Source organism: Lutjanus erythropterus, chromosome 3 (assembly GCF_056507025.1).
Source record: "Lutjanus erythropterus isolate fLutEry1 chromosome 3, fLutEry1.hap2, whole genome shotgun sequence".
Taxonomy (NCBI): domain Eukaryota; kingdom Metazoa; phylum Chordata; class Actinopteri; order Lutjaniformes; family Lutjanidae; genus Lutjanus; species Lutjanus erythropterus.
The window spans coordinates 38,217-61,714 of record NC_139319.1 but is presented as its reverse complement, the minus strand read 5'-3'; the positions used below and the strand labels follow the sequence as shown (position 1 = coordinate 61,714).

The 23,498-nt window shown below is 45.7% G+C and overlaps 1 protein-coding gene across 1 annotated transcript in view; it reads left to right on the top strand.

The window, feature by feature from the left end:
* sos1 (son of sevenless homolog 1 (Drosophila)) overlaps positions 1–23,498 on the top strand; it is a 62,530-nt gene that overhangs the window by 1,787 nt on the left and 37,245 nt on the right. Inside the window, exons 2-4 of the mRNA XM_084714492.1 lie at positions 6,737–6,862; positions 10,001–10,132; positions 10,445–10,609. Coding sequence (XP_084570618.1) covers positions 6,737–6,862; positions 10,001–10,132; positions 10,445–10,609 — 423 coding nt within the window. The remainder of the gene's footprint in view (positions 1–6,736; positions 6,863–10,000; positions 10,133–10,444; positions 10,610–23,498) is intronic.

The following is a 23,498-nucleotide window of genomic DNA, read 5'->3' as shown; positions in this document are numbered from 1 at the left end:
ATCTGGACCTGAATAAACAGTTAACACTGATTCGTGTTCACATTTTTTTTATTTTAGCAGTATTCATTTATTCATTAATTTGTTTATTTATGCATTCATCCATCCATCTATCAGGTGCGGCGTTATGGGTGGGCCTAACGGGCCTGGGCCCGCCCACTTCTACAACTGGCCCACCTTAAATGACTGGGAGAACATATATTTTCTTAACTTTTATTTTTAATTATTAAAATGAGCATTTTAATTCACCCTTAAGACAAAAAAGTTTCCATTTGACAAAAAGACAACATTTATTCATCTAGTATCACATGTGAGGTCTGGACCAATCACGGTGGGCCATAATTCGTCGCACCAGATATGTTACGCTTGCGCACGTCACACTATGGCGGTTGTTCATCAGAAGTGATGACCGGTGTACTGAGGAAAGCTTATCATTGTTTTATTTTATACCTGCAGATGCATTTTTCATCAGAACTAGAACGTCTATAAACTGTAGACGATACAGGAAGTGGAGCTGAATGTTGCTGCCTGACTTGATGTCTTCAGATGAGCTTCACAGCACAGACAGTTCAGTTTATGAATGAACAGCGCATCGCAGCGCGCTCTCTCTTTCTCTCCTGTTAAAAGTCATTGTAGCTCACCCATCATTCTGATCGCTTCGTTTCTCTCCTTACAATCAATTTAAAGAGTAATCCAGCCAGATCAAATGAAAATACATTAAAAGGAATAAAATGTCAGTTTTCTAAATGAATTGATAAACTGATCTACTTGATCCATAGTGAAAACATAGATAAGGAGATTTCCTGTCATCTGAAATAAATATAAACTGCAGACTGAAACTGTTCAAAAGATTTTCAAAGTGTCATAATCAGCTGGAAGAGCTCGTCGCCATCCACAGTATGATACCAGAGATTTTTGTTAAAGTCAGATTACCAGCTGGAAACAGTGTTAACTTTTATTATTAAAAGACCCAACTGAAGTTACTCTGACCCACCCAAAATTAAAACCCTGACGCTGTGCTGCCATCCATCCATCCATCATCCATCCATCCATCATCCATCCATCATCCATCCATCCATCACCCATCCATCCATCCATCATCCATCCATCCATCCATCATCATCCATCCATCATCCATCCATCCATCCATCCATCCATCCATCCATCCATCCATCCATCATCCATCCATCCATCATCCATCCATCATCCATCCATCCATCCATCCATCCATCCATCCATCACCCATCCATCCATCCATCATCCATCCATCCATCCATCATCATCCATCCATCATCCATCCATCCATCCATCCATCATCCATCCATCCATCCATCATCATCCATCCATCATCCATCCATCCATCCATCCATCCATCCATCCATCCATCCATCATCCATCCATCACCCATCCATCCATCCATCATCCATCCATCCATCCATCATCCATTATCCATCCATCATCCATCCATCCATCCATCATCCATCCATCACCCATCCATCCATCATCCATCATCCATCCATCATCCATCCATCATCCATCCATCCATCCATCACCCATCCATCCATCCATCATCCATCCATCCATCATCCATCCATCCATCATCCATCATCCATCCATCATCCATCCATCCATCCATCCATCCATCATCCATCCATCACCCATCCATCCATCATCCATCATCCATCCATCATCCATCATCATCCATCCATCATCCATCCATCCATCCATCCATCCATCCATCCATCCATCCATCCATCACCCATCCATCCATCATCCATCCATCATCCATCCATCCATCATCCATCATCCATCCATCATCCATCCATCCATCCATCCATCCATCCATCCATCCATCATCCATCCATCATCCATCCATCCATCATCCATCCATCCATCCATCATCCATCCATCATCCATCATCCATCATCCATCATCCATTCATCATCCATCCACCATCCATCATCCATCCATCATCCATCCATCATCCATCCATCCATCCATCATCCATCCATCCATCATCCATCCATCATCCATCCATCCATCCATCCATCATCTATCCATCCATCCATCCATCCATCCATCCATCCATCCATCCATCCATCATCCATCCATCATCCATCATCCATCCATCATCCATCATCCATCCATCATCCATCCATCCATCATCCATTATCCATCCATCATCCATCCATCCATCATCCATTATCCATCCATCATCCATCCATCCATCCATCCATCCATCCATCCATCCATCCATCCATCATTCATCATCCATCCATCCATCCATCATCCATCCATCCATCCATCCATCCATCCATCCATCCATCCATCCATCATTCATCATCCATCCATCCATCCATCCATCATCCATCCATCATCATCCATCCATCCATCCATCCATCCATCCATCCATCCATCCATCCATCCATCATCCATCCATCATCCATCCATCCATCCATCATCCATCATCCATCCATCCATCATCCATCCATCATCCATCCATCATCCATCCATCCATAATCCATCATCCGTCATCCATCCATCCATCCATCATCCATCATCCATCCATCATCCATCCATCCATCCATCCATCCATCCATCCATCCATCCATCATCCATCATCCATCATCCATCCATCCATCATCCATCCATCCATCCATCCATCATCCATCCATCATCCATCCATCCATCCATCCATCATCCATCCATCATCCATCCATCATCCATCCATCCATAATCCATCATCCGTCATCCATCATCCATCCATCATCCATCCATCCATCCATCCATCATCCATCATCCATCATCCATCCATCCATCATCCATCCATCCATCCATCCATCATCCATCCATCATCCATCCATCATCCATCCATCCATAATCCATCATCCGTCATCCATCCATCCATCCATCATCCATCATCCATCCATCATCCATCCATCCATCCATCCATCCATCCATCCATCCATCCATCCATCATCCATCATCCATCCATCCATCATCCATCCATCCATCCATCCATCATCCATCACACAAATTAGTTTGATTTTTTATTTGATAAGAAGAACACCTGTTATTGGCCCTTTTGATTAAAATAAAAATTAAATAATGGAATAAAAAAAATCTACAACTTGAATTTGTGGGTGGGCGTCCTGATGGCAGGGCGGGGGCGTCTGTTGGGGGGGCGGGGCGCCCTGCCAAATACACTATAGGGGAAACACTGATAATAGATGTATTAATAGATCAATCAGCTGATGTCAAAGTGAGACTGACCCTTCCAAATAAAATGTGAAGTGATGACGCATCACATGATCACAGCAAGGTGGTGATGTGTTTGTCATCACAGGTCTGATTGACCAATACTACAGTCCTCATATGAACCAATCACAGATAGATCAATATATGTTTATGAAAAAGGAACAGGTGATCCAGAAAACTGAAGGTGATTTTAGATTTAACAAGATGGGAAACATTTGTGAGGAACATTTATGAAGAACACGGAACATAAGCAGCTGATTATTTACTGATGATGATTTTTATTTATTTGTATAGTTGTTTGTTTGATGATGTTTATGTTATGAGTATCATTTAACATTTTGAAATATTCTTCAATAATGTTTAACACTGATGAGCACCTTTGCATAGACCTGGGTGATAAATCGATATTGATCAGTGATTAACACGTTGGCTAAACCAATCAGATTGTAGTTTGATAAAATGTTTTTTAGTTTCAGTTGAACTGCGGTGAGAGCAGCCTGTCACATCCCTGATCACTGGGCAGACAGCCAATCATTGATCAAATTAATCTCAGTTCAACTTTTATGTGTTGGATATGATTATATAGTGATGATGTCATCAGTGATATCATTTCCTGGTTTTAAAGGCTGTGTCACAGTAAAGTGATGTAATTTCCTGTCCTTGTCATTATATCAACATTATTTACATTAGAAACATTAATAAAAGTATTACTTGTTATAATTACTGCAACATTTACGGGAATCAGCCGTTCACTGTTATCATTCTAGCTAAATGTTTTTGCTGTATTCACGTGAATATTGGTCATGGTATTTTCATTATTGATTAATCTGTGAATTATTTTCATGATTAATTGATGGATGTTTTAGTCTATAAAATGTCGATGTTAAACTGTAAGAGTTCAAGATTGACAAATGTTTTCTTTGTTTACTGTGAAAAAAAACAAACAAAAGAAACAAGTAATCACATTTAATAATTCACTAGAAGCATCTATATCACATCAATAATCAACACATCACTTCGTTTCCATCGACTGATCAACTAATCAATTCATCATTACATAGATTCTACGTCAGTGGGACTTTGTTCATATTGAAGCTTAATGATCAGTTCTAAACACTGTGCTTAACACTGGATATCTGTCTCGTGAATTTAATGTCAACAAAGTCACATGTGACCTGGGATGACGTCAGATGTAGAGTATATACGTCCCCGTCGTCATAGAGAACGTCCCTTGTATCTTCTCGCAGGTGCTTCGCACATGCAGGTTGGATTTAGGAACAGTTAGCCTACTCATATTTCGCTGGGAGCCCTGCAACCAACCGGTTGGAGCTACGGTCCCGTCCTCCAAGGGCTGCGATTACTGGAGTACGGCTACTCTCTGGAGCTCTTGTCAACAGAACCAGTGTTTTCGCCGTCCTTTATGGATTCAGAGCAGAAGCTTGAGAGAAGCTGATGCATCTGCTAGCTCTGGAGCAGGGCTGGTCAGGTGAGTATTTTCCAAAAGTTGTTATCTTTGGAGTAATTTATCGGAAGGAGCTTGTTTTCGGATTACCTTTTGAGTTTGCCGCTGTGTCCAGCGTTTGCACTGGCGGTGTTCAGCGGGCTTCTTTAGTTTGCCGTCTGCAGTGATTAGCTGACGGGCTTCTTGGTTATAGCTAGCGGCTACGTTGTTGCTCTCTGGCGGGTGCTTTCGTTCGTTAAGGCGTTTATCTCTTTGTTTGTTCTTATCTCTTTGCCCATCGAGTGCTTTCGCATCTGATGCCCTGGCACACCCGTGGCCGGATTACCTCCTCTATGACTATCCACCATTTCCGCTGATAGCAATGACGCTGGACAGGGTGCGGCAGGGCAACCACAGACTCCTGTTGGTTGCCCCAAATTGGCCAGGGAGGCCCCGGTTTCCGATGATGTACAGGCTCCTGGATGGGGTTTCATGGTCCCTGCCCTTACAACTGGGGGGCCACATCTGGCATCCAGGCCCGGAGCGCCTGTAGCTATGGGTTTGGCCCCTGAGGGGTCTGACCCACTTTCAGACACTTGCTACCAGGCTGTAGTCCGGACCATTATGGACTCCAGAGCACCTTCCACCAGGGGGCTTTACGCTAATAGATGGAAGATTTTTTTGGAATGGTGTAGCATTCAAGGAGAGGTTCCTGTGAGCGCCTGGTCTGGTTATATTGCATTTCTTGCAGTCCTTGCTGGATAGGAAGCTTTCCCTCTCCACCTTAAGGTTCATGTGGCTGTGATTTCAGCCAGACATGGTAGAGTGGGTGGCCAAACTGTAGGGTCTCACACACTGGTGACCCGCTTTCTTAGAGGGGCCCAGTGGCAGAACCACCCGCAGATCACCAAGGTTCCTTCATGGGACCTGCCTCTGGTGCTGGAGGCCCTTCGTTCTCCCCCCTTTGAGCCTCTGGTGCAGGCAAAGCTGAAATTCTTGTCAGCGAAGGTCGGGGAGCTGCTCTGTCCGGTGAGGGCGCTGAGGCATTATATACAGGTCACGGTGGGCTTTCGTCACTCTGATAGTCTGTTCGTCTGCCGTGGAGGCCATAGGAAAGGGCATTCCCTGCCCAAACAGAGGCTCTCCAAGTGGATTGTTGAGGTGATTGAGGAAGCGTACAGGTCAAAGGCCCTTACCTCTTCATGTTCGGGGCCATTCCACCAGGAGTGTCTCTACCTCCTGGGCGGCACTACGAGGGGTGCCTCTCTGTGAGATTTGCGCTGCAGCCACCTGGGCTACACCGTGCACCTTTGCCCGTTTTGATAGGGTCAGTGTTGCCGTTCCCCATCCAGTGGCAGTGGCTGTCCTTCATGAACCCGCTGTCTGTCCTCAATAAGGTGGGATTCCTCGTGACTACGTCGGTAGTAGTCATCCAGTGTTAAGCACTGCCTCTGGCGGTCAGGAAGGATGAAATAGAACGAGAGTTACGTATGTAACTACGGTTCTATGAATTCTGGATGACCGCCAGAGTCTGTCACTTGGAATCTGGCGAGAAGATTCTGTAGGGACGTTCTCTATGATGACGGGGACGTATATACTCTGCGTCCGACGTCATCCCAGGTCACATGTGACTTTGTTGACATTAAATTCTCGACCTGCTCGAGCGCAAGACAGATATCCAGTGTTAAGCACCGCCTCTGGTGATCATCCAGAACTCATAGAACCGGAGTTACATACGTAACTCTTTCATCAGTGACCTCATCAGACTGAACACACCTGGACAGGTGTCTTCAGTGTGTATGTAACACTATAACGGCTGCTGTCCTCCACCTGGTGGCAGCAGAGAGTCACTTTCACTACACTCAGAGACCAGTGCATGCTGGGAACAGACGACAGACACACAGACATTCTATGTACCAAACAACTGATCAATTAAACAAGAAAATGATTGACAGATTAATTGGCAAGATTTGGACAGGATGAATTAATTGATAAATTGTGTGTGTGAGTGTGTATATATAATGTGTGTGTGTCGTGCAGGTCTTGAACCAGGTGCATCCTAACCTGGTGTCCCAGCAGGAGGCACTGCAGTACATCGAGGAGCTGATCCTGCTGCTGCTCAACATGCTGTGTCAGGCTCAACCACGCAGCGTGCAGGACGTGGAGGTGAGACACACACACCTGTACAGAACTGGTTCAACATACCCCGGGTATCTTTACCCTAATGGAGACCATCAGGGCTCAGCAGTCACCGCTGGTTATCAACTCAGGGTTTCCCCAACTTAGACATGACGCGTCCACATAAACGGGGCGGAGTTTGCAGCATCTGACCAATCACAGCATGGACAAGACTACTGTCAGCCACCAGCATATTTTACAAATGAAGAGCAAACGATAATTCTAGACAAATAATAAAGAACTTGTTGATCATAACCATCATAATCCAGATTGAACGAAACAGTCCTGCAGCTGCCGCATGCAGGAAGGACAGACGGCAAAAGAAAAAAAAAATATAATGATAATTAGGGCTGAACGATTTGGAAAAATAATCTATTTTTTTTCTGATTTTTTTTCCTCTAATATTGCAATTGTGATTTAACATGCGATTTTTTAAAAAATATATTATTTTATCCTCTTTTTTTTCCCCCAACAAAACGTTATGAATTATTTTAATATGGGCAACACAATATTAGATACATTTAGTATAAAATGTTCTTTCCCACAGGCTGGGTGTCTTTGTTAGAATTAAAAGATGTCACAATAAGATACAAGAGTTGAAATAAATGACATTTTTATTTATTTAACTGCTCATTACAGAAACATAAGAGCAACAAATCTTTGGCTTTGCCTCGATGTATTTAACTTACAAAGTCAGAAAAAAAGGTACTGTTTAATAGAATGCACTTTTTAAACATTCTGCAAAATAAAGATAATTTTAAATGCTCAGTGGCGACTTGCTCTTTGCACTTTTTGTATGTCTGTGGTATGACAGGTGTGTGTACAGGAGATGTACTGTACCGTTTATCAAGCGTATTGATCGATGCTGTGAACCCAGGCTCGGTCACCGTGCTGACAGCCACCATATCTTTAGCTTTGAACTCGGTTATTGCCCGAGTGATTTCCCCGTGACGTTTAGAACTACGCTCATACAGAGTGACACTTTCAAACATGTCGGGCAATGATGCCTGTCTTGGGTTTAGCGTGTGGCGCTCGGCACTTTAGCCATACAACTGTTTGTAGTTAGGACTGCAAAGGATCAAAAACCTCCCGGTTCAGATCGGATCACGGTTTCAGTCACGGATCGGATCATTTTTCAGATCAGCAAAAAAGAAAAAAGTGTTATTATCACCAAAGTGATGTAATGTAATAATAATGATCATAGTAATGATAAAGGTAATAATGCCATTATTATAACTTATACAAAACTAACAGTGACAGTAAAACTATGATGCTCACATGTGGTCAGAACCGTAGAGGACGATCCGTACGAGACACGGGTCAACTGTGATCCGTACGAGACACGGGTCGACCGCGATCCGTACGAGACACGGGTCGACCGTGATCCGTACGAGACACGGGTCGACCGTGATCCGTACGAGACACGGGTCAACCGCGATCCGTACGAGACACGGGTCAGCTGTGATCCGTACGAGACACGGGTCGACCGTGATCCGTACGAGACACGGGTCGACCGTGATCCGTACGAGACACGGGTCAACCGCGATCCGTACGAGACACGGGTCAGCTGTGATCCGTACGAGACACGGGTCAACCGCGATCCGTACGAGACACGGGTCAGCCGCAATCCGTACGAGACACGGGTCAACCGCGATCCGTACGAGACACGGGTCAGCTGCAATCCGTACGAGACACGGGTCAACTGCGATCCGTACGAGACACGGGTCAGCTGCAATCCGTACGAGACACGGGTCAACCGTGATCCGTACGAGACACGGGTCAACCGTGATCCGTACGAGACACGGGTCAGCTGCGATCCGTTGCAGCCCTATTTGTAGTGTTTCCCTGTGAAATAGCAACAGCAGCACGGCGTGTTGTGCAGAACACCTGACGCTGCGCAGCATCTTCGTTTTTCAAACCGACATAATTCCACACCACTGATGTGCTAAAGGTTCAGCATAAAAAGTTGATGCAGTCGAGTGCTCTCTCTCTCTCTCTCTCTCTCTCTCTCTCTCTCTCACTCACCCTCCCTCTCTCTCTCTCTCTCTCTCTCTCTCTCTCTCTCTCTCTCTCTCTCTCACTCACCCTCCCTCTCTCTCTCTCTCTCTCTCTCTCTCTCTCTCTCTCTCTCTCTCTCTCTCTCTCTCGCTCCCCCTCCCTCTCTCTCTCTCTCTCTCTCTCCCTCTCTCTCTCTCTCTCTCTCTCTCTCTCCCTCTCTCTCTCTCTCTCTCCCTCTCTCTCTCTCGCTCACCCTCCCTCTCTCTCTCTCTCTCTCTCTCCCTCTCTCTCTCTCTCTCTCTCTCTCTCTCTCTCTCTCTCTCTCTCTCTCTCTCTCGTGTCACGTGACCACTTTTTTTTTTACGGGGGCACATTGTAACCGACATGTTGCGATTAGAAAATCGCGTTTTATCACAAATGCAATTAATCTTTCAGCCCTAATGATAATATCTGTATGAACTTTAAGTATGTAGTGTTTTTTTAACGTGATCCTCAGAGACACTTTACATCAGTTAAAATGATCAAAGAAAACTGTAAAAGCAAAGCTGCCTTTCATTTTAATGTACACAAAAATGATACTTTCTTTTGAAAATTTCACATGCATCTACTATTTTATTGAAAAAAAAGGTGAAAAATATTTTTAAAGAAAAAATGCCATGAAATCAGGCGTTTTAGGCTGCAACAATTCTAAGAAAAAAAAAAAAAACCTGGAGCGACTGAGTAACGCACCAGTCGGTCAGAGCGCAGTGCTTGGAAATAAAAAATAAATATAAAAACATAATTGAAAGTGGTCAGCAGGTTAGCTGTCATGGCATTATAAGAACAAGTTCAAGACTTTAGTGCTTCAGTCAGACTGCAGTGTCACAAAGGAAAACACTTTCTGCTCCTCTGCTGTGAACCGAGACCCACAGGTGATGCTCTTTGATAAAGGGCTGTGATTGGTCAGCAGGGGGAGCTTTTATCTGGAACACAACCTGCTCAGCATCTCTTACTATGGCGATGTAACCCAGTAAAAAAGATATAAATCCTGTGTCAGAGCACAGAGCCCAATACACCTGCAGTCAGCAGCCAATCAGAGGAGAGCACAGGTGTATCAGTGTGATCAACAGCCCTCCCCTGTCCTCTCAGGAGCGGGTCCAGAAAAGTTTTCCTCACCCAATCGATAAGTGGGCGATCGCCGACGCTCAGGCTGCCATCGAGAAGAGGAAGAGGAGGAACCCACTGGCTCTACCTGTCGACAAGATCCACCCACTGCTCAAGGTGCACGTTTCACCTTTTTCTGACATTTTATCAATCAGCCAAGAAAGTGATCAACAGATTAATCGTTTCAGGGGACACTTTAAAAATAGGCTCAAACATGTGGAGGAGACATATTTCTACCTGTTCTTCAAGTCTTTCCCGTAGCGTTTATTTTCAGTAACGATTAATCTGTCGATCAGTAATGATCAAAGATCACATGGACGTACTTTGTTTTTTCCACTTTTGAAACACTGACAAGATTGTGACAGGATGATAATAACGGCTCTATGCTCTCTGCTCTCTGTGTTTCCCATGATGCCCTGGGGCTGTCAGGAGGTGCTGGGTTATAAGGTGGACCACCAGGTGTCAGTCTATATGGTGGCGGTGTTGGAGTACATCTCAGCTGACATACTGAAACTGGCTGGGAACTACGTGAGGAACATTCGACACTATGAGATCTCGCAGCAGGACATCACTGTGGCCATGTGTGCCGACAAGGTACAGGCAGAACTCGCAGGTCACATGACTACACAGAACTCGCTCAGGTCACATGACTGTACAGAACTCGCTCAGGTCACATGACTACACAGAACTCGCTCAGGTCACATGACTGTACAGAACTCGCTCAGGTCACATGACTACACAGAACTCGCTCAGGTCACATGACTACACAGAACTCGCAGGTCACATGACTGTACAGAACTCGCTCAGGTCACATGACTGTACAGAACTCGCAGGTCACATGACTACACAGAACTCGCAGGTCACATGACTACACAGAACTCGCTCAGGTCACATGACTACACAGAACTCGCTCAGGTCACATGACTACACAGAACTCGCTCAGGTCACATGACTACACAGAACTCGCAGGTCACATGACTGTACAGAACTCGCTCAGGTCACATGACTGTACAGAACTCGCAGGTCACATGACTATACAGAACTCGCAGGTCACATGACTACACAGAACTCGCTCAGGTCACATGACTACACAGAACTCGCAGGTCACATGACTACACAGAACTCGCTCAGGTCACATGACTACACAGAACTCGCTCAGGTCACATGACTATACAGAACTCGCTCAGGTCACATGACTACACAGAACTCGCTCAGGTCACATGACTACACAGAACTCGCTCAGGTCACATGACTGTACAGAACTCGCTCAGGTCACATGACTGTACAGAACTCGCAGGTCACATGACTATACAGAACTCGCAGGTCACATGACTACACAGAACTCGCTCAGGTCACATGACTACACAGAACTCGCTCAGGTCACATGACTACACAGAACTCGCTCAGGTCACATGACTGTACAGAACTCGCTCAGGTCACATGACTGTACAGAACTCGCTCAGGTCACATGACTACACAGAACTCGCTCAGGTCACATGACTACACAGAACTCGCTCAGGTCACATGACTGTACAGAACTCGCTCAGGTCACATGACTGTACAGAACTCGCAGGTCACATGACTATACAGAACTCGCAGGTCACATGACTACACAGAACTCGCTCAGGTCACATGACTACACAGAACTCGCAGGTCACATGACTACACAGAACTCGCTCAGGTCACATGACTACACAGAACTCGCTCAGGTCACATGACTATACAGAACTGGCAGGTCACATGACTGTACAGAACTGGCAGGTCACATGACTACACAGAACTGGCAGGTCACATGACTACACAGAACTCGCTCAGGTCACATGACTACACAGAACTCGCTCAGGTCACATGACTACACAGAACTCACAGGTCACATGACTACACAGAACTCGCTCAGGTCACATGACTGTACAGAACTCGCTCAGGTCACATGACTACACAGAACTCGCTCAGGTCACATGACTACACAGAACTCGCTCAGGTCACATGACTACACAGAACTCGCTCAGGTCACATGACTACACAGAACTCGCTCAGGTCACATGACTATACAGAACTGGCAGGTCACATGACTACACAGAACTGGCAGGTCACATGACTACACAGAACTCGCTCAGGTCACATGACTGTACAGAACTCGCAGGTCACATGACTATACAGAACTCGCAGGTCACATGACTACACAGAACTCGCTCAGGTCACATGACTACACAGAACTCGCAGGTCACATGACTACACAGAACTCGCTCAGGTCACATGACTACACAGAACTCGCTCAGGTCACATGACTACACAGAACTCGCAGGTCACATGACTGTACAGAACTCGCTCAGGTCACATGACTACACAGAACTCGCTCAGGTCACATGACTACACAGAACTCGCTCGGGTCACATGACTACACAGAACTCGCTCGGGTCACATGACTACACAGAACTCGCTCGGGTCACATGACTACACAGAACTCGCTCGGGTCACATGACTACACAGAACTCGCTCAGGTCACATGACTGTACAGAACTCGCTCAGGTCACATGACTGTACAGAACTCGCAGGTCACATGACTACACAGAACTCGCTCAGGTCACATGACTACACAGAACTCGCAGGTCACATGACTGTACAGAACTCGCTCAGGTCACATGACTACACAGAACTCGCAGGTCACATGACTGTACAGAACTCGCAGGTCACATGACTGTACAGAACTCGCAGGTCACATGACTACACAGAACTCGCTCAGGTCACATGACTACACAGAACTCGCAGGTCACATGACTGTACAGAACTCGCTCGGGTCACATGACTACACAGAACTCGCAGGTCACATGACTGTACAGAACTCGCTCAGGTCACATGACTACACAGAACTCGCTCAGGTCACATGACTGTACAGAACTCGCTCAGGTCACATGACTATACAGAACTCGCAGGTCACATGACTACACAGAACTCGCTCAGGTCACATGACTATACAGAACTCGCAGGTCACATGACTGTACAGAACTCGCAGGTCACATGACTACACAGAACTCGCAGGTCACATGACTGTACAGAACTCGCAGGTCACATGACTGTACAGAACTCGCAGGTCACATGACTACACAGAACTCGCAGGTCACATGACTGTACAGAACTCACTCAGGTCACATGACTGTACAGAACTCGCAGGTCACATGACTGTACAGAACTCGCAGGTCACATGACTGTACAGAACTCGCTCAGGTCACATGACTGTACAGAACTCGCTCAGGTCACGTGACTACACAGAACTCGCAGGTCACATGACTATACAGAACTCGCAGGTCACATGACTGTACAGAACTCGCAGGTCACATGACTACACAGAACTCGCAGGTCACATGACTGTACAGAACTCGCTCAGGTCACGTGACTGTACAGAACTCGCTCAGGTCACATGACTGTACAGAACTCGCTCAGGTCACGTGACTGTACAGAACTCGCTCAGGTCACGTGACTACACAGAACTCGCTCAGGTCACATGACTACACAGAACTCGCTCAGGTCACATGACTACACAGAACTCGCTCAGGTCACATGACTACACAGAACTCGCAGGTCACATGACTGTACAGAACTCGCTCAGGTCACATGACTACACAGAACTCGCAGGTCACATGACTGTACAGAACTCGCAGGTCACATGACTGTACAGAACTCGCTCAGGTCACGTGACTACACAGAACTCGCTCAGGTCACATGACTACACAGAACTCGCTCAGGTCACATGACTATACAGAACTCGCTCAGGTCACATGACTACACAGAACTCGCTCAGGTCACATGACTGTACAGAACTCGCTCAGGTCACATGACTACACAGAACTCACTCAGGTCACATGACTGTACAGAACTCGCTCAGGTCACATGACTGTACAGAACTCGCTAAGGTCACATGACTACACAGAACTCTCAGGTCACATGACTACACAGAACTCGCAGGTCACATGACTGTACAGAACTCGCTCAGGTCACATGACTACACAGAACTCGCTCAGGTCACATGACTACACAGAACTGGCAGGTCACATGACTACACAGAACTCGCTCGGGTCACATGACTACACAGAACTCGCTCAGGTCACATGACTACACAGAACTCGCTCAGGTCACATGACTATACAGAACTGGCAGGTCACATGACTACACAGAACTGGCAGGTCACATGACTACACAGAACTCGCTCAGGTCACATGACTGTACAGAACTCGCAGGTCACATGACTATACAGAACTCGCAGGTCACATGACTACACAGAACTCGCTCAGGTCACATGACTACACAGAACTCGCTCAGGTCACATGACTACACAGAACTCGCTCAGGTCACATGACTACACAGAACTCGCTCAGGTCACATGACTACACAGAACTCGCTCGGGTCACATGACTACACAGAACTCGCAGGTCACATGACTGTACAGAACTCGCTCAGGTCACATGACTACACAGAACTCGCTCAGGTCACATGACTACACAGAACTCGCTCGGGTCACATGACTACACAGAACTCGCTCGGGTCACATGACTACACAGAACTCGCTCAGGTCACATGACTATACAGAACTGGCAGGTCACATGACTACACAGAACTCGCTCAGGTCACATGACTATACAGAACTCGCAGGTCACATGACTATACAGAACTCGCTCAGGTCACATGACTACACAGAACTCGCTCAGGTCACATGACTACACAGAACTGGCAGGTCACATGACTACACAGAACTCGCTCAGGTCACATGACTACACAGAACTCGCTCAGGTCACATGACTACACAGAACTCGCTCGGGTCACATGACTACACAGAACTCGCTCGGGTCACATGACTACACAGAACTCGCTCGGGTCACATGACTGTACAGAACTCGCTCGGGTCACATGACTACACAGAACTCGCTCAGGTCACATGACTGTACAGAACTCGCTCAGGTCACATGACTATACAGAACTCGCTCAGGTCACATGACTGTACAGAACTCGCAGGTCACATGACTACACAGAACTCGCAGGTCACATGACTGTACAGAACTCGCAGGTCACATGACTGTACAGAACTCGCAGGTCACATGACTACACAGAACTCGCAGGTCACATGACTGTACAGAACTCACTCAGGTCACATGACTGTACAGAACTCGCAGGTCACATGACTGTACAGAACTCGCTCAGGTCACATGACTGTACAGAACTCGCTCAGGTCACGTGACTACACAGAACTCGCAGGTCACATGACTGTACAGAACTCGCAGGTCACATGACTGTACAGAACTCGCAGGTCACATGACTATACAGAACTCGCAGGTCACATGACTACACAGAACTCGCAGGTCACATGACTACACAGAACTCGCAGGTCACATGACTGTACAGAACTCGCTCAGGTCACGTGACTGTACAGAACTCGCTCAGGTCACGTGACTGTACAGAACTCGCTCAGGTCACGTGACTACACAGAACTCGCTCAGGTCACATGACTACACAGAACTCGCTCAGGTCACATGACTATACAGAACTCGCTCAGGTCACATGACTACACAGAACTCGCTCAGGTCACATGACTACACAGAACTCGCTCAGGTCACATGACTACACAGAACTCGCTGAGGTCACATGACTGTACAGAACTCGCTCAGGTCACATGACTATACAGAACTCGCAGGTCACATGACTATACAGAACTCGCTCAGGTCACATGACTACACAGAACTCTCAGGTCACATGACTACACAGAACTCGCAGGTCACATGACTACACAGAACTCGCAGGTCACATGACTGTACAGAACTCGCTCAGGTCACATGACTACACAGAACTGGCAGGTCACATGACTACACAGAACTCGCTCGGGTCACATGACTACACAGAACTCGCTCAGGTCACATGACTACACAGAACTCGCTCAGGTCACATGACTATACAGAACTGGCAGGTCACATGACTACACAGAACTGGCAGGTCACATGACTACACAGAACTCGCTCAGGTCACATGACTGTACAGAACTCGCAGGTCACATGACTATACAGAACTCGCAGGTCACATGACTACACAGAACTCGCTCAGGTCACATGACTACACAGAACTCGCAGGTCACATGACTACACAGAACTCGCTCAGGTCACATGACTACACAGAACTCGCTCAGGTCACATGACTACACAGAACTCGCTCGGGTCACATGACTACACAGAACTCGCAGGTCACATGACTGTACAGAACTCGCTCAGGTCACATGACTACACAGAACTCGCTCAGGTCACATGACTACACAGAACTCGCTCGGGTCACATGACTACACAGAACTCGCTCGGGTCACATGACTACACAGAACTCGCTCAGGTCACATGACTACACAGAACTCGCTCAGGTCACATGACTATACAGAACTGGCAGGTCACATGACTACACAGAACTCGCTCAGGTCACATGACTGTACAGAACTCGCAGGTCACATGACTATACAGAACTCGCAGGTCACATGACTACACAGAACTCGCTCAGGTCACATGACTACACAGAACTCGCAGGTCACATGACTACACAGAACTGGCAGGTCACATGACTACACAGAACTCGCTCAGGTCACATGACTACACAGAACTCGCTCAGGTCACATGACTACACAGAACTCGCAGGTCACATGACTACACAGAACTCGCTCAGGTCACGTGACTGTACAGAACTCGCTCAGGTCACGTGACTGTACAGAACTCGCTCAGGTCACGTGACTACACAGAACTCGCTCAGGTCACATGACTACACAGAACTCGCTCAGGTCACATGACTATACAGAACTCGCTCAGGTCACATGACTACACAGAACTCGCTCAGGTCACATGACTACACAGAACTCGCAGGTCACATGACTGTACAGAACTCACTCAGGTCACATGACTGTACAGAACTCGCTCAGGTCACATGACTATACAGAACTCGCAGGTCACATGACTATACAGAACTCGCTCAGGTCACATGACTACACAGAACTCGCTCAGGTCACATGACTACACAGAACTCGCTCAGGTCACGTGACTGTACAGAACTCGCTCAGGTCACGTGACTACACAGAACTCGCTCAGGTCACATGACTACACAGAACTCGCTCAGGTCACATGACTATACAGAACTCGCTCAGGTCACATGACTACACAGAACTCGCAGGTCACATGACTGTACAGAACTCACTCAGGTCACATGACTGTACAGAACTCGCTCAGGTCACATGACTACACAGAACTCTCAGGTCACATGACTACACAGAACTCTCAGGTCACATGACTACACAGAACTCGCAGGTCACATGACTGTACAGAACTCGCTCAGGTCACGTGACTACACAGAACTCGCAGGTCACATGACTACACAGAACTCGCAGGTCACATGACTACACAGAACTCGCTCAGGTCACGTGACTGTACAGAACTCGCTCAGGTCACATGACTGTACAGAACTCGCAGGTCACATGACTGTACAGAACTCGCTCAGGCCACATGACTGTACAGAACTCGCTCAGGTCACGTGACTACACAGAACTCGCAGGTCACATGACTGTACAGAACTCGCTCAGGTCACATGACTGTACAGAACTCGCTCAGGTCACGTGACTGTACAGAACTCGCTCAGGTCACATGACTGTACAGAACTCGCAGGTCACGTGACTACACAGAACTCGCTCAGGTCACGTGACTACACAGAACTCGCTCAGGTCACGTGACTGTACAGAACTCGCTCAGGTCACATGACTGTACAGAACTCGCTCAGGTCACATGACTACACAGAACTCGCTCAGGTCACATGACTACACAGAACTCGCTCAGGTCACATGACTACACAGAACTCGCTCAGGTCACGTGACTACACAGAACTCGCTCAGGTCACGTGACTGCACAGAACTCGCTCAGGTCACATGACTGTACAGAACTCGATCAGGTCACATGACTACACAGAACTCGCTCAGGTCACGTGACTGCACAGAACTCGCTCAGGTCACATGACTATACAGAACTCGCAGGTCACATGACTACACAGAACTCGCTCAGGTCACATGACTACACAGAACTCGCTCAGGTCACATGACTACACAGAACTCGCTCAGGTCACATGACTATACAGAACTCGCAGGTCACATGACTACACAGAACTCGCTCAGGTCACATGACTACACAGAACTCGCTCAGGTCACATGACTACACAGAACTCGCTCAGGTCACATGACTACACAGAACTCGCTCAGGTCACATGACTACACAGAACTCGCTCAGGTCACATGACTGTACAGAACTCGCTCAGGTCACATGACTACACAGAACTCGCAGGTCACATGACTGTACAGAACTCGCAGGTCACATGACTACACAGAACTCGCAGGTCACATGACTGTACAGAACTCGCTCAGGTCACATGACTACACAGAACTCACAGGTCACATGACTACACAGAACTCGCTCAGGTCACATGACTACACAGAACTCGCTCAGGTCACATGACTACACAGAACTCGCTCAGGTCACATGACTACACAGAACTCGCTCAGGTCACATGACTGTACAGAACTGGCAGGTCACATGACTACACAGAACTCACAGGTCACATGACTACACAGAACTCGCTCGGGTCACATGACTACACAGAACTCGCTCGGGTCACATGACTACACAGAACTCGCAGGTCACATGACTACACAGAACTCGCTCGGGTCACATGACTACACAGAACTCGCAGGTCACATGACTACACAGAACTCGCTCAGGTCACATGACTACACAGAACTCGCTCAGGTCACATGACTACACAGAACTCGCTCAGGTCACATGACTATACAGAACTGGCAGGTCACATGACTACACAGAACTCGCTCAGGTCACATGACTGTACAGAACTCGCTCAGGTCACATGACTACACAGAACTCGCAGGTCACATGACTGTACAGAACTCGCTCAGGTCACATGACTACACAGAACTCGCAGGTCACATGACTACACAGAACTCGCTCAGGTCACATGACTGTACAGAACTCGCTCAGGTCACATGACTATACAGAACTCGCTCAGGTCACATGACTGTACAGAACTCGCTCAGGTCACATGACTGTACAGAACTCGCTCAGGTCACATGACTATACAGAACTCGCTCAGGTCACATGACTATACAGAACTCGCTCAGGTCACATGACTATACAGAACTCGCTCAGGTCACATGACTGTACAGAACTCGCAGGTCACATGACTATACAGAACTCGCTCAGGTCACATGACTACACAGAACTCGCAGGTCACATGACTACACAGAACTCGCAGGTCACATGACTACACAGAACTCGCTCGGGTCACATGACTACACAGAACTCGCTCGGGTCACATGACTACACAGAACTCGCTCGGGTCACATGACTACACAGAACTCGCTCAGGTCACATGACTACACAGAACTCGCTCAGGTCACATGACTACACAGAACTCGCTCAGGTCACATGACTACACAGAACTCGCTCAGGTCACATGACTATACAGAACTCGCTCAGGTCACATGACTATACAGAACTCGCTCAGGTCACATGACTACACAGAACTCACAGGTCACATGACTATACAGAACTCGCTCGGGTCACATGACTACACAGAACTCACAGGTCACATGACTACACAGAACTCGCTCAGGTCACATGACTGTACAGAACTGGCAGACATTGATTGGCTCCATAGAAACATGACGCTAATCGTGCGTCTGCGTCTCAGTGTGGCTCCTTAAAGAGTCTGAAATCCTCTGGAAATGTATTGATAAATTATAAAATGCAGATAGAATATCAAAGTTTAGTTTCTCTATAATCATCCACAAAGATCTGAGTGAAAATAAACCAATAATAAATAAATCAGTTTGAGTTTGTTATATGTGGATTATTTTCACCACTTTACCTTTTAGCGAGGTAAGGAAGGACTGTTCTAACAGGAAACCAACATCCGTCTCTAAACTCCACTCACACAGCTGCTCCGCTGCCTCCATCTGTTAGCATGTTTGTGATGTTGTGAGACTTCAACAACAGCAAAATAGCTGCAGGCAGATAGTTGGATATGTGTCAGTTTGATATCTTTATATCAGGTTATTGTTTCTACATATTGACCCTGACCTCTGAATTGATCTTTGACCTTATTTGGAAGTTCCTGTATTCTGCCTTTACAGAGCGAACCAAAACATATTGGGTCAAACCAAAGCAGATGGCAGCAACTTCCCTTTTATCTGATCACTTTAATGACAACAATGATCAAATCCTCAGTCTGATAATGATGTCAAATGAAATTACACATTTTATTGTTAATTTTTATTCTCACCGGCCACTTCGTTAGTTACACCTTTCTAGTACCAGGTCGGACCCGTTTTTACCTTCATACCTGTTTTAATTTTTCATCGCATAGATTCAACAAGGTGCTGGAAACATTCCTCACAGATTTTGGTTCATAGTGGCATTTTGGGATGCAGTGATTATAGATTTTGATTGTTCGATTATAGTCTGAGGAATAATCACGGTTTCACGATTACCACGATCATCATGCATTAAATTCACAACTCTACTAATGAACTACTGTATAAAATCACATGAACATTCTTTAGAGATTTTAATGTTATTTACTGCTGTCAGAAATATCAGTAATCAAATAACACAACATAATAAATAAAAATAAACAAAAAGTCTTTTTCTTCAGTCAAAGTGACGTCTGTTCTGTCAGTCGGCAGCTCGTCTGTCGGCTCCGTTCATCACAAATATCTCTACATTATTCTGGATTTTCACTTTGTGTATTCTTCCTACATTTCTTTTGGACCTGAGTACAGAACTTAAACATGGTGGAAAAGTATTTGAAATAAAGTATTTTAAGTATAATTATTAATATAAGAGTAAGATGAACTCTAACGATCCCTGAGGGGAAAAAGTTACTCATGTTGGTGATAAACTTCAGTGTTTTTGTCATCAACTGTCATCCATGTCTGTTTTAATTCATTTTTAATAATCTATTTTCAATAATTAATCTAATTTTAAATGTGGCCTGATTAAATCCTGCCTGTCATTGTTTTTTGTTTGTTTGAAGTTTAATAACAACAACAACAACAACAACAACAACAACAATAATAATAATAATAATAATAGTAATAATAATAATAATAATAGTAATGGATTACATTTATATAGCGCTTTATCATAGACAAGCACTTCACAAGTTTTAGTAAAAATAATAGAAATAAATTGAAAACATTTCTTAATGTGTATTAATAATTAATTTGATCTCATGGTAGAGTGCTGGACGTATTTTAACCCACAGTTCACTGAACACAGACAGGAAGAAACAACCTGTGATGTTGACTGAAGTCTTTCAGAGGAAAACGAGATGTTTTGCTGCTGTTTGTTTACGCTGAACTTAAAGCTCAACTCTCACCTCTACGCCACTGACTGTAAGTCACGTGTTTATATTTAACTTCCTGCTAACGTCATTTAACTCAGTTATTACCTGTTAGCTTTACTGTGGCGTGTAAATCTGGGTGGTGATCCTGAAAATGTTGCATCAAGTTAAATGAGTTTGATCTTTTAGCCGAAACTTTTTTCGGCAGGTTTAGCAGACGGTGATCCGTCGTCTTGAACGACTCGCCGGTCATTCTTGGTCTGACAGACTCCCAAACTGCCGACTTCACTCTTTTCTTCGGTGGAAACGAAGCTTCACTGCTTCGTCCTTCTGCCTTTGCTAAGCTAATGTAGCGTAGCCTCCATGTCTGTTGATGCACACCGCACTGTAAGCAGCTGCACCTCTGGTCTAACTTTGTTTTCGTTCTGTGCAGGTTGCGCCGAAAATAATGTACCAGCATAGTGAGAACAGAAAAACTCGGAGCAGCGGAGCCTTTGGGATTAAATAACCGTGACGTTTTAAAGCGCGGTTAATAGTAAAATCGATTAATCGTTGCATCCCTACACACAGTTGCTGCAGATTTGTTGGCTTCACATCCATGATGCAAATCTCCTGTTCCACCACATCCCACAGGTGTTCTGTTGGACTGAGAGCTGGTGACTGTGGAGGCCAGTGGAGAACAGTGAACTCATTGTCATGTTCAAGACACCAGAAACCAGTATGAGGTGATTAGAGTTTTGTGACATGGTGTGTCATCCTGCTGGAAGTAGCCATCAGAAGATGGTACACTGTAGTTATAAAGGGATGAACCTGGTCAGCAACAATACTCAGGTAGGCCGTGGAGTTTAAACGACGCTCAGTTGGTACTAAGGGAAATGGCACCTGGGTTGGTCTTCTGCTGCTGTAGTCCTTCTGCTTCAAGGTTCGACGTGTTGTGTGTTCAGAGATGGTCGTCATCATACCTTGGTTGCAACAAGTGGTTATTTGAGTTACTGTTGCCTCTGTATTATCTCGAACCAGTCTGGCCATTCTCCTCTGACCTCTGGCATTAACGAGGCATTTTGGATATTCACTGGATATTTTCTGTAAAGAGATGGTTGTGAGTATAAATACTCAGACCAGCCTGTCTGGCACCAACGATCATGCCGTGTTCAAAGTCACTTAAATCACCTTTCTTCCTCATTCTGATGCTCAGATTGAACTTCAGCCGGTCGTCTTGATCATGTCTACGAGCCTGAATGCATTAAGTTGCTGCCATGTGATTGGTTGATTAGATATTTGCGTTAACAAGCAGTTTAACAGCTAGACCTAATGAAGTGGCCGGCAAGTGTACATTATTGTTATTATCATTATTTAGATGTGACATTTATTATTATATCACGGTATGCTTGTGATGTCCCAAGTAGGGCGGGGCGGTATGACCCAAAATTCATATCACGGTATAAATTGAATCCCTTCACCGTAACGGTATTTATCGCGGTATAAATGTTGCGGTGTAAAACTTATAATGGAAGTGTTTCTGAAGGGGTTTTGTAGTCCCTTAGCAAAACTAAACTGATTTGTCTAGAAGGTAACTCTTTATTTGTTCGTTATTTTTTACTAAAATAATCAAACTCTCGCGATCTTTCACGGATCTAGGGTTCCCTTCTAGACACGACCCTCTGTCTCTGTCAAACTACAGACAACAGACTGTCTGTAAACATCACGATGTTTCACTCTGCAGTGTTTCACACAAACACTTTATTTGTGTGAAACACAGGTTTGGTTTGACACCAACTTTGTCATTTTTATTTTTTAATCAGTCTGAGAGGACGACGGTATCAGTGATTGATTATTGATCAGTCTGTCCTCCTCTCCTCCCTCACCTGTTCACTCTGCTGTGAGAAGATCTGAAAGTTTCTCTCAGACAAACACAGACTCTCCTGTTTTATGTCTTTATACAGCTGTTTAATTTTATAAGAGCATCTGGTTGGTGATGATGTCATTAACCATCACGTTAGTTTGTGTTGTCATTAGCAACAGTCTCCTCCACACGCAGCTTCTCTGCAGTTGGTCTGTGTGTTTCCTGATC